The 13094-nt window shown below is 47.0% G+C and overlaps 1 protein-coding gene across 6 annotated transcripts in view; it reads left to right on the top strand.

Moving 5' to 3' along the window:
* MYLK (myosin light chain kinase) overlaps nucleotides 1–13094 on the top strand; it is a 213325-nt gene that overhangs the window by 187180 nt on the left and 13051 nt on the right. For all 6 annotated transcript variants that reach the window (XM_085873203.1, XM_085873200.1, XM_085873199.1 and 3 more), the window contains 3 exons: nucleotides 10372–10589; nucleotides 12636–12759; nucleotides 12919–13071. In XM_085873203.1, the coding sequence (XP_085729329.1) occupies nucleotides 10372–10589; nucleotides 12636–12759; nucleotides 12919–13071 (495 nt within the window). The remainder of the gene's footprint in view (nucleotides 1–10371; nucleotides 10590–12635; nucleotides 12760–12918; nucleotides 13072–13094) is intronic.

Below are 13094 nucleotides of genomic sequence, written 5' to 3'. Positions count from 1 at the left end.
TTCCAGAGCGCGAGGGGATCCGCGGAGCTCGAAAAACTGATCGCGGCTCGCGGTGGTTGGATCCAGCTCGCCCTTGCTGGTGCCAGGTCCGAACAGCTTGAAGACCGCATGAGGCGGACAGGTCCAAGATAGACCTCAATAAAGATCATTTGGTCCGATCATTTTGGGTGTGTGCGTGTGTGTGTCCGTGGGCCCGTCTGCCAAGTAGTGAACTGTATAAGTGCTCTTGTTGTACATACCTTGCATACGTGCTTATTAATGTTCGGTTTAGCTCTGCCCTTATGTGCTCCCCTCATCCCCACTTGTGAATAAATACCCCGATTGTTGAATGTGTCAGCTCGTTCGCGTCTATTCTTTTATTGACTGAGCGTGCTGCATGTTGGAAAATTAGCCAGGCCATTGCCGTTGTAACGGGATATTTGGGACCGACGGATCCCGGCGATTAAACCGCTCGGATCGCACACGGGTTGAGCGCGAATATGGCTCGGCTCGTACGGTAGCCGTCGAGGATGTGAAGACTCGGTAGATCGCCATGTGGTCTCTGGGTACTTTGAAGATTTGGCAAATAACCCTGTACCACGTGGCTGAAATATTGACGCTTCACGGTCCGAAAGGGACCCATACTCGTCGGACTTTTCCGAAGAAGTACGATCTGAATTCCGGGCAATCGGTCGAGCCGACTCTGCAGCTCCATCCAGCGGTCTTGCTCGCGGCCAACGCGCGGCCCCGCAACAATAAAAGATTTTATTTTTTTTAATGAGGAAAGGTAATCAACCGCAAAATGCAATTTATTTGTGGGACCAATTGTAAAGACCTATTTTTGCTTGAAACACCCTGGAAAATCTTTGATTATGCAGATTGTTGCAGACAGAAGTCAGCATACTCCATGAATGTGACACCAGGTTGACAGTCAGTAGTTGGAATCTATTTCCTCAGAAATATAACCTTGGCTTGACAACTCATAGTCGAGTATGCGAGCACTGACCTATCCTGATGTCAGAAAAATCAAGAGCATCCAAAACTTTCTTCTTTTTTACAAATGCAAGGAATAATAAATATCGCTAAGTGAGTTTATTTTAACATAGGACCGATTCCATCTGGGCCTCATAGCTTTGGCGGTGTGAAGAAAGCACATTCCACAATGTCCACACAATAAAAACAAAAGTTCCAATTCAATAACTTGAAGGAATGCATCAGAGTGGACACGTGAGAGCAACCAGAATCCTAGGTTTTGTGATGCATCGGTTTTCATCGTGTGCTCAACGTGCTCACCAGAAAAATCAGCAATGCAAAATATTGTCATTTTATTAAACTTGGTTTATAAACTATCTGTGTGTATATGCACCATGAAGTTAAGGTCTGTATAGAAGTGTGGAATGGCCGCACCATATACGAAACATCAAAGTCAGCTCAAGTTATCAGAGAGATTCAGAGATACCATCTAGACATTCCTAGTGTTGGTGAGTGTCGTTGGACTAGTTCAGGGTGCCAAGTGACCAACAATGGCACCACTATGCTCTACTCTGGACTAAAGGACACACACACACCCACGGTGTAGCTCTAATTGTTTGTAAGAAGATCAAGACGTTGATAGCATGGGAACCTTTCAGCACAAGAATGATCAGAGCACATTTCAACTCAAAGTATTGTTAAGCTCACCATCATACAGTGCTATGCACCAACAAATGATACTGAAGAGAATGATGAGGACAATTAGTATGAGCTGCGACAACAAACAGTGTCCAAGGTACCCCCAGCATGACATGCTCTTGATAATAGGGGATATTAATGCCAAGGTTGGGACAGATAATACCGACTGAGCAAGCTATGGGGACACACGGATGTGGTGAGGTGAGCGATAATGGTGAACGTCTCATTGACTTCTGTTTGAACAACAACTGTGTCATCGTAGGTGCTATATTTCTCCACAAGAAGGTGCACAAACTTACTTAGAAGTCATCTCATGGTCATACGGTAAACCAGATTGACGACATCATCATTAACATCAGGTGGCGAAGATCTCTACAAGATGTACACACTTTTTGTGCCACTGATCTGCGAGCAGTGGTCATTATGTAGTTGCAGCAAGTATCAAGCTAAAGCTCCGAAAAGCAGAAACACAAGAGTCAAGGCAGAAAACATCTCGACATTGCCAAACTCAAGTCTTAAAGACAACAAAAGAGACTTTGTCATGGAGTTGAGAAATCGTTTTACGGCACTATCTACATTTACTGAAAAAGACGACCAAGATGTCACAAAGAAATAGGATGCTATTCATGAGGTACACAAATAAGCAACACAAAAAGTCATTGTTTAGAAAGAAGAAACATAAACATGGGGATTTAATTAATTTTTGTTTTGACACCTTCGTGATTCACTTTGATAATTCATCGGCAAAGCATTTTTCAAGCTTGTTTTAGTCCAGAATGCTTCGTGAAGTTGGAGTTGAAATGAAGAAGTTTGTGAGGAGCACAGAAGTTTGGCAAGTTTGGTGACTTCCCCAAAAGGCCAACCTTGTTAGCATTCCATCGGATCAAATCTCATATGTTGTATACTGTGCTGATTTATCCATCTAGTCAGGTCAGGTATGGGAGCATGTGCCAGAACAGCACGTCGCTGCGTCCACTTTCCGCCGGTACTCCAGGGGCCTCCGTCTGGCCATCCCCCAGGCAGATGCCAGGCCCATCCCCATCTCCTTGAGATGATGGTCAACCTGTTGCAACCATGAGGCACGTGGTCGACCCACTGGCCTCCTCCACTCATGAGACTTCCTCACTGAAAGAATCTGGTGAGCAGGATCAGAGTCAGGAAAACGAGCCACACGTCCATACAGCCGCAACTGACGCTCACGGACTATGCAGGTAACAAATCTCATCCGAGTCTCTCTCAGCAACCGCTCGTTGGACACAAAATCCGACCAGCGATGGCCAAGGATTCTCCGAAGAGACCTGGTACCAAAGGAATTAAGTCTCCATCTCAGATCCTTGGTCAGAGTCCAAGTCTCGCACCCATAGAGCAAGACTGGAAGTACCAAGGACCTGAAGACTCGGACTTTCGTCCTCCCGTACAGGTACCGGCAGCGCCACACCCCATGATCCAGTGAATCCATGACTCCCCAGGCCCGACCCAGACGTCTATTGACCTCTGACTCGCAGCCAGCAGAGACATGAATATCACTGCCAAGGTAAGTGAATCTCTCCACGACCTCAACATCCTCACCACAAACAGACACAGACAGGACAGCAGCATCCAAGATGTCACCGAAAGCCTGGATCTTAGTTTTGACCCAAGAAACCCGTAATCCCAACGGCTCCGACTCCTCATTCAGCACCTCGAGGGCCCCCAAGAGGATGTCTAAAGTGTCCGCAAAGATGACTGCATCATCTGCAAAGTCAAGGTCCGAGATCTTGACATTCCCAAATGACGCACCGCAACTTGATCTCTCCGACATCCTCCCTAGAATCCAGTCCATACAAGTGCTGAAAAGTGTGGGGGCCAGTACACATCCCTGACGAACTCCAGTAACAACTGGAAATAAGTCAGAGATGGTACCACCACACTTCACAGCACTCTCAGTACCAGAGTAGAGTTCAGACATCAGATCGATCAGTTTTGGTGGCACCCCACGAAGACCAAGAATCCTCCAGAGGACATCCCGATTCACTGAATCGAACGCTTTACAGAGATCAACATAGGCTGCAAGCAGCCCCTGCGAAACTCTCGTCTGCGTTCGGTGAGGACACGAAGGGCAAGGATACTGTCAATCGTTGACCTCTTTGGTGTAAAGCCTGACTGCTCTGGACGCTGGTGCTCATGCAGATCGTGGCGAACCCTATCGAGAATTATCCGAGCAAAGACCTTGCCCCGCACTAAGAGCAGCGTCACCCCTCGGTAGTTGTTGCAGTCTTGGCGATCACCCTTCCCTTTCCAGAGAGGGACAACAAGGCCCCTCTTCCAGTCAGTTGGGATGATGCCTGTGTTCCAGGCAGAGCACAAAACTGCATGCAACGACACGAGTGCAGCATTTCCACCAGCCTTGAGAAGTTCGGCATGGATGCCACAGATCCCTGGAGATTTGCCCCGTTTCAACTGGTTCACCGCAGCCCGTGTTTCCACAAGCGTAGGTGGACCACAGTTGATTCGAGGGTCAGCAACAGGGATTGTAACACCCTTGACGTCCAACTCGACAGTTGGGGGATCAGCCTGGTACAACCGCTCAAAGTAACCGGCCCAGCGGGCCTTCACTTCAGACTACTCTGTCAAGAGCCTACCACTCTCTGCTCGAACTGCAGTGCTCCGAGGGATGGGCTTGGATGAACGTAATGCGCGAATTCCTCTGTAAGCGGGACGAGAATCACCTGTCCACAGGTGATGCTCTACCCCCTCACAGATTCCTCGTACATAGGCCTCCTTGTCCACCCTCAGTGCACGTACAGTTTTACGCCTCAGCTCCCTGAACAGCTCAGCTCTGCCATTCAGCCTGGCCCTGCGACTCTGGTCAATGGTATCCAGTGTCCCTTGAGAGACAAAATTCTTCTTTGCCCTGCGGTGAGCTCCAAGGCATCCACCAGCAACATCAAGGACGGTGGTCTTGAAGGCGCTCCACAACTCTTCAGGACCCCCCAAAGCACCCAGACCCCCCAAGTGTCCACTCAGCCTGTTCGCAAACTCCTCAGCTACTCTCTCTCATCCCTGAGCTTGCCAACATCCAGCCTCGGCTGGGATGGTACCATTCTCCAGGATTTAAGGTGCAGCTTTAGAGTTGCTACAACTAGCCTGTGGTCAGTATTGAGGAACTGAGCACTCCGGTAGACCCTGCAGTTCTGGATCATCCTCCAACGACCGTCAATGAGGACATGGTCAATCTCCTTTGCCACACCGCCAGCGTTGGAATACCAAGTCCAGCGATGAGCTTGTGGGTGCTGAAACCATGAACCAGCCACCCTAAGTCCATGACTTCTTGCAAAGTCAAGGAACTTAGTGCCATTCTGGTTCATAGTTCCTGACCCATGGGAACCAACACACACCTCATAACCATCCCTATCAGTTCCAGTCGATGCATTGAAATCCCCCAAGACTAGAAGTGTATCTCGTCTGGGGCATTGATTAACCACAGACTCGAGCGTGGCGTAGAATGCATCCTTCACGGTGAGATCACTCGCCTCAGTCGGAGCATAAACAGAGACCAGGGAAATGACACCTAAGGAGTGACGAATCCTTAATCTCATAATACGCTCGTTGACCGGTGTTACCTCAATTATCATTGGGGTCAGCTTATTGGACACAGCTACAGCAACTCCTTGGGTATGGTAACCATCAGAGCGACCAGACCAATAGTCGGTGTAACCACCCACCATTATCTCGCCGCAATCCGGTCTCCGAACCTCAGAGAGAGCTGCAATCCCGATGTCCAAACGCTTGAGCTCAGATGATAACGGAGACAGGTGATCATCCTCTCTTAGGGATAGGGCATTCCAGGCACCCACCCGAAGGGACCGCCTCAGGTTAACCCAAGGAGACCGCCGTCTGGTGGACGACACCTCAGCACCACTCCGACACACTCTCCCGCAATCTGACCCAGGGATGTTACCCCGTGGTTTCCCTCCTATCAAAGATTGGGGGCCCCGAAGGCTTTGCCCCAATCCCGACATCCGGTGAGCTGCCCTGCGAAGGGAAGCTGCACAGGAGGTACTCCCACGGAGTGGGTTTTCAGATTTTTTTGCGTTTTGCGGAATGAAGGGTTTTACGGTGGCCGGAGTGCAAATCCTGCCACCAACCTCCTAATAAGAAGTGACCCCAACTGCAGGAGGACGTCCGCAGACACAGTTGGGCACTAGATATGGATGGCCGTTGGCTCACAAGGAGCTCTTCCGCCCTTTGACAGGTTTTGTTTTTAATCCTGCTGGGTGTCCATATCCAAACACCCTCCTCACCAGAAAACCTGGTGAGGGAGACGGTTTAGTCGCCGACAACCCGACCATGGAACAGGTTAGTACAGGTTTACATGGTACCTGTAGCAGGTCACAAATCGAACCTGACCTGACACAGACCTGATCGAACCTAACCTGATCCATCTAGTAATGTCCTTGATGTAATAATATTGTTATAGTTGCTGGGTTCTGGGGCGAGGAACGACCGCCAGATGCAGCAGTTGGGCCGTGTCCCACCGAACACCCAGAATTTGAAGGTTGTCACCCGGGATAACTCCGAAGTCGTCGGGTCGCTTAATGGACCATGGACGCCAATATTTCAACCGCATAGCGTAGGGTTATTCGTCTTTAGCCAAAATACCTAAGTCACTACGCAATTTAAACTACCGGGGAAGCCACACCCTCAGCCGGCTTTGTCCGAACCGAGTTGCTGTTACCGACTCGGATCCAGCGTAACCGAGCGGGAATTACGAAAGCCACGCCGGCCCAAATAACGACTTACGGCACAATTGGCCTCACGATAACTCAAACCCGAACCATGCTAGGCCAATGAGAGAAAGAACAGAAAACGAGCTGGTACATTTAACAAGAGGGTTTATTTTACAAATAATAATCAGGGAGGGAGACACAGAGCAGGGTTAAATCGACTAAAATGCAATGTACAATAAGCAAGACACTTATGCAGTTCTACTTATTTGACCGGCCAGAGACAGACACACACACCCAAAAATAAATGGTGCCAACTGGCCTTTATTCGGACCCTTCAGCCGTGGAGGATAGGCAAGCTGGGGGTTAGAGTTTGGTCGGGTACCTGGCCACCTCGTGCGATTTTACCGACCCACACTTGTGGAGCTCGGAGTCTGTAGAATGGAATGGGGACCCCCAGCTCGAGCGCTCCAACACAACTCACCATGGTGGGACTCGAACCCATGCACCAGAATCTAACGAGCGCAGCCAGGATCCTACGAACGACCCGGCCAGCCACGAACTATGACAAGGAGAGCCCAGCAGACCAGAAGCAAGGAACGACCTCCAAGGAACCAAGGACCCCCCCCCCCCGGATACAACTGACGATCCTTCTTATCCCTCCCCGTGCGGGGTGGAGGGATCCGCTCTCGGGTAACTCGCCTCCGGATTGGATGGGGCGTTTTCGGGTGTTGTGGTGGCCAGCCGCGATTGGAGGAGGGGCGTGTCAGCGTCGCGGTGCTCCTCCCCCGAGAGAGGCCCTGCTGTCTTATCCAGTGTCGACAGGGGAGACATTCTTCTTTGATGGGGCGGAGTCAGAGCTCCGAGGCGAGGGGGCTCCGCCCACGTCCGTAGTCAGAAACACGTGCGTTATGGCGCCGTGGTGTGAAGTGGAAGCTGCTGGGCGGGTGAAGCGCTTGTTCGCCCGCAGAGTGGGAGGCGGAGTGAAGTGAGTGTTTTTTTGGCGTTGGTAGATTTAAAGATGTAAAAAAACCTGACTGTAAAAGAAACCCGCAGCGCACACATGAAATTAACCCATTAGACATTGGGGAGGGATTCTAACTATCCACATATACTTAACGAGATAACTGAACTATCGGACTGCTGACTATCTGTGTGTAAAAGGCTTCCAAATTCGTAACAATATATTAATGGAATCTTTTAACATTTGTTTTTTTGTGTTATAACATAAACAAACTCTTTCATATCTAAGCCTTAAGATATTAAAATACGAGTAATGTTAGAAATGGTAAACATTGTGAATTTCTTCACAAGCATATCCCTCTCCTCTCCTCTCCTCTCCTCTCCAATCTCTCTCTCTCTCTCTCTCTCTCTCTCTCTCTCTCTCTCTCTCTCTCTCTCTCTCTCTCTCTCTCTCTCTCTCTCTCTCTCTCTCTCTCTCTCTCTCTCTCTCTCTCTCTCTCTCTCTCTCTCTCTCTCTCTCTCTCTCTCTCTCTCTCTCTCTCTCTCTCTCTCTCTCTCTCTCTCTCACCTCTCTCTCTCTCTCTCACCTCTCTCACCTCTCTCACTCTCTCTCTCTCTCTCTCTCTCTCTCTCTCTCTCTCTCTCTCTCTCTCTCTCTCTCTCTCTCTCTCTCTCTCTCTCTCTCTCTCTCTCTCTCTCTCTCTCTCTCTCTCTCTCTCTCTCTCTCTCTCTCTCTCTCTCTCTCACCTCTCTCTCTCTCTCTCTCTCTCTCTCTCTCTCTCTCTCTCTCTCTCTCTCTCTCTCTCTCTCTCTCTCTCTCTCTCTCTCTCTCTCTCTCTCTCTCTCTCTCTCTCTCTCTCTCTCTCTCTCTCTCTCTCTCTCTCTCTCTCTCTCTCTCTCTCTCTCTCTCTCTCTCTCTCTCTCTCTCTCTCTCTCTCTCTCTCTCTCTCTCTCTCTCACTCTCTCTCTCTCTCTCTCACCTCTCTCTCTCTCTCTCTCTCTCTCTCTCTCTCTCTCTCTCTCTCTCTCTCTCTCTCTCTCTCTCTCTCTCTCTCTCTCTCTCTCTCTCTCTCTCTCTCTCTCTCTCTCTCTCTCTCTCTCTCTCTCTCTCTCTCTCTCTCTCTCTCTCTCTCTCTCCAACCTCTCTCTCTCTCTCTCTCTCTCTCTCTCTCTCTCTCTCTCTCTCTCTCTCTCTCTCTCTCTCTCTCTCTCTCTCTCTCTCTCTCTCCAACCTCTCTCTCTCTCTCTCTCTCTCTCTCTCTCTCTCTCTCTCTCTCTCTCTCTCTCTCTCTCTCTCTCTCTCTCTCTCTCTCTCTCTCTCTCTCTCTCTCTCTCTCTCTCTCTCTCTCTCTCTCTCTCTCTCTCTCTACCTCTCTCTCTCTCTCTACCTCTCTACCTCTCTCTCTCTCTCTCTCTCTCTCTCTCTCTCTCTCTCTCTCTCTCTCTCTCTCTCTCTCTCTCTCTCTCCAACCTCTCTCTCTCTCTCTCCAACCTCTCTCTCTCTCACCTCTCTCTCTCGTTTGTTTTTGTGAATGGACAATGGTGAAGCTGCATGGACTGTACAGATATCACCTTGAATGTAAAAGAGCTGTAGTATAAAGGAAAATCAACAATAAATATGCATTTGGAGCAATAGTGCTATGAGACACTGAAAGGAATCCAACAAAAGCTTGTTCGCAGCTGTGCTTTCATTGCTTGATGCCTGCCATTTTTGAGCAAGCTTTTGCTTAAAAACAAAAGAAATACGAATTGCTAAGCTTACGCTTTGTGTTTCAAATGCTAAAAGTACATCACTGTGTAAACACAATTAAATCCTGCCCCCTCCTCCCCCACACCCCTGAAAAATACATCAGAGTGAGATTTGAATGTTTATTCCTGTATTGTTGCAATTGTAAATTTATGAACACATTCCAATAACAATCTAACCAAAGCAAGAGCAAATAAAGGGAAAATACTCAATGATGAGAGGGTGGAATATTATGGAAAATAGGAACTTGCTGCAATATTAATATAGTTTGACAGAACTTATGACATGGTTAGTGATGGGCTTGGGATCCTAAGGATCTCAAGGTCCTGAGTTCAAATCCCACTTGGCAGTTGAATTGTTATCAGGTGGGGTTGACTCAGCCTGTCATCTTTCTGAGGTTGGCAAAATGAGTGTCAGCTTGCTGGGATAATTGAGCCATTTGAGTATCCTGTGTTGGAGTGGTGACCTGTCCAGGATTGTGCCCAATAGCCCAGGAAACTGCTTCGGCAGCAATGATGCTTTGTACCCAACGGAGTATGGTCCAATGGATGGATGGATGGACATAACATCCGTTTTTCTTTGTTTTATGATTCAGATTGGGGAGGTGTGGGCAGTGTTACCTTTTAATTGGAAGCTTTAAAGAGCCCATCCAAAGTTGCTTTGAGTTCATTTCAGAGTTAAATAAAGCATGGATCGGCATTACTAATCCATTGAGACTCAGAAGAACACCCTATTTCTCAAGATCATTAGTGAGCCCTCTGGGTTTTATCATCAGTCTGATAACAACATGGTAGTTCTCTTGGGATGAGCTCAATTTCCAGAACCTTATAACTGAAATCCTTATCACTGGTGCCTGGATTTTAAGCAGCAAGCAGAGGGAGGGCAAGTTTGTGTAGTTACCTTACCATTTGATCACTGTGTTCACATCCTGATGAATAAGAAATGTGAAAACATCACCAAGGGCAGAGCGACAATGCACCAGACTCCATGGGTTCCTTGGACAATGGCACATGACCTAAATTTAAGGGAATAATCATACATATATTTTATATATATATATATATATATTATATTATATTATATTATATTATATTATATTATATTATATTATATTATATATAACTTGAAATTGCATTGCTCTGTTCAACATTTACTTAAACCATCCGGTTTGTGATTTCAACCACTCAATTCAAATCACAAAATAACCTGATGTAAACAAAGTGCAATATTCCCAAGTTGTATATCTTTTCTATGGATTTTTCACTTGGGATTGTATTCATGGTTGCTTCTTCTGCTCATAAACAGCATCTCAGGTGGTGAGCTATTTGAACGGATTATTGCCGAGGACTTTGAGCTGACGGAGCGGGAATGTATCAAGTATATGCGTCAGATTGTGGAGGGTGTATGCTTCGTACATGAACAAGGCATTGTGCACCTTGACCTGAAACCCGAGAATATAATGTGTGTAAACAAAACCGGCACAAGCATCAAGCTCATCGACTTTGGACTGGCCCGGCGTCTTGGTAAGGTGTGTGTGTGTGTGTGTGTGTGTGTGTGTGTGTGTGTGTGTGTGTGTGTGTGTGTGTGTGTGTGTGTGTGTGTGTGTGTGTGTGTGTGTGTGTGTGTGTGTGTGTGTGTGTGTGTGTGTGTGTGATATGAATATTGTTATTTGATTATTCTGTCATAATTTCCATTTATTCATTCTATATTAGCATGAAGGCATCTTTCAAACAGAAATAATACCAATATTCATCACACAGTTTTATCAGGTAAATTGCGAGCCAAAATAACCTGCAAACCTGTACAAATGAAGGGAATTGCCCAGGATAGCAGGAGGCAGAAGAAGAAAGGAACCTGCAATCTGGGGGGCAAGTTGTGGAACAGGTGAATAAATGTCCTGCTTGAGGTAATGGTGGGGGATGAGTTTGATGTGGATAGAAGACCGGCAAACTGCCCATTCCCGATAGTAAACTGCATGATTTGGACTAATATGCACACAGGCTTTCCATGCTCCAATCTATTTATTCACCCTCTGGACTGACTCATGCTCCAGACTGACCGACATGTGCTCCAGACTAACTGACCCCACAAGAGAGAGCATTCCCCTAGCCTAAACTGCACTGCACACAATGCCCCCTCCCCTCAACTGCTCCGACGTGAGCCCCATCTCAACTCAACGTCCATGTCCTCTCGTCGCTATAGGTGTCAACAGAGACACGGGCCATGCCACAACCCTCCCAATTGAGTGTATCTATGCGTTTTACTGATAGACCCACATTGATGCCTAACTTGTGGGTCTTCAGCCTCCAGGACGGTGCGGGTCCATAGTGGGGAAGAATTTGAGGGTAAACATGACAATCATCATAGGAAGAGGGAGTTATGAGGCAACACCAGGTTCATAGGACAAAACAGGGACAGTGTGCAGGACATCACAATTTCACTTGATGAACATGTAAGCACTAAATTACTTGCACATCGGAGGTTCCTACACACTGTTCTGAGTATAAGTGGAGCTCATCGTAATTTTATCCACTTTTATGCTCATACTATGTACCCAAATCACCAACACTGTATTCACACTACCAGTGATTGACCCTGTTTCATTGCATCCTGTATAAAAAACTGGTTTGAAGAGCTGTTTGATTTGCTTTTTCATTGACACTCTATGGTCATTAACCGTGACAGTTGCCAACAAGTCAGGGGCTTTCAACATACTCCTGAGTGCATGTGCACATGATGTCCTTACTTTGGCTTTGCTTGGAATATGTTCCCATCATGCTCACCCAGAAGTTACCACGACATAAGTTGCCTCTATTTTTCAATGTTCCTTGTGATTAAAAAAAAAATTGATTTCATAGCATTCATTCTATTTAAGCCTGGTGTTGGCTTAGCAGTTTGGGTGGCCTGCTTAGGATTTTAAGGTCCTGAGTTTGAGCCCTTGTTGGCTGTTGAATTAACACCGAGGGGTGGGGGGTGGGGGTTGACTTTGGCTGTCATCCTTCTGAGGTTGGCAAAGTGAGTACTAGCTTACTGGGGTAATAACCATTCATTGTAACCTGCGTTGGAGCCGTGACTGTATTCCTTGCCAATAAAACTGCCTTGTCAGCCCTGTGTAAACTGTAAGTTCAACTTCTTGTGAGTTGACACAACTTTAATTTGTATTTGTAAAGAATCATAATTTGAATATCCAATACTGCCTATGTTCGGTTCCCTGCTATGACATTTGGTTTTACCCAGAGATACTGAGTTTACACTGTCCAATTATACCATGGCTACGTTGGGTTGAACCTACCACTCCCCCACCCATTTCCCCCCTTCCACCTTGACCACTTAGGTGTTTTAGTTTATATGTTTATAAATCATAACCTATGCTCAAGCTAAAGTCCTAACTTGCGGCAAACTTTTCAAACTGGTATAAAGTTCTTCTCGAAATGCAGTTCAGGCTTGTGTACCACCATTTTCCTGCTGACGATAGCATGGTTCAACACTGATAACATGCACCTGCTAAAACAATATCATCAGGTCATAATCTCTTACCGAGTTGGTTTGCTTTGACTTTTTTCTGTTAGAAAACAACAAATCTCTGAAGGTGATGTTTGGAACTCCGGAGTTTGTGGCGCCCGAGGTTATTAATTACGAACCGATCAGTTACAGCACAGACATGTGGAGCGTCGGAGTCATCTGTTACATATTGTAAGTATAACTGACGGATTGAAGTGGGAGGTGGAGCACCTAAAAAAAAATTTGGAGTTGCAGCATTACACCGCAGAGCATTTCCTTGATTATAACATCAAATCAAACATTTATCTTATAAAACTACTGGCTGTGCTGCATTTTGATTTCTCTTTGCAGGGTCAGTGGCCTCTCTCCCTTCATGGGAGACAACGACAACGAGACTTTGGCGAACGTCACGTCAGTCTCGTGGGACTTTGACGATGAAGCTTTCGATGAGATCTCTGAAGATGGCAAGGATTTCATTACCCAGCTTCTGAAGAAGAACTCGAGGTGACGATGCGAAACAGTTTTCA

This window comes from Eptatretus burgeri, chromosome 3, assembly GCF_056783735.1.
Source record: "Eptatretus burgeri isolate ZD-2024b chromosome 3, Ebu_testis_v1, whole genome shotgun sequence".
Lineage (NCBI taxonomy): Eukaryota > Metazoa > Chordata > Myxini > Myxiniformes > Myxinidae > Eptatretus > Eptatretus burgeri.
This window is presented reverse-complemented; position numbering and strand designations above follow the sequence as displayed.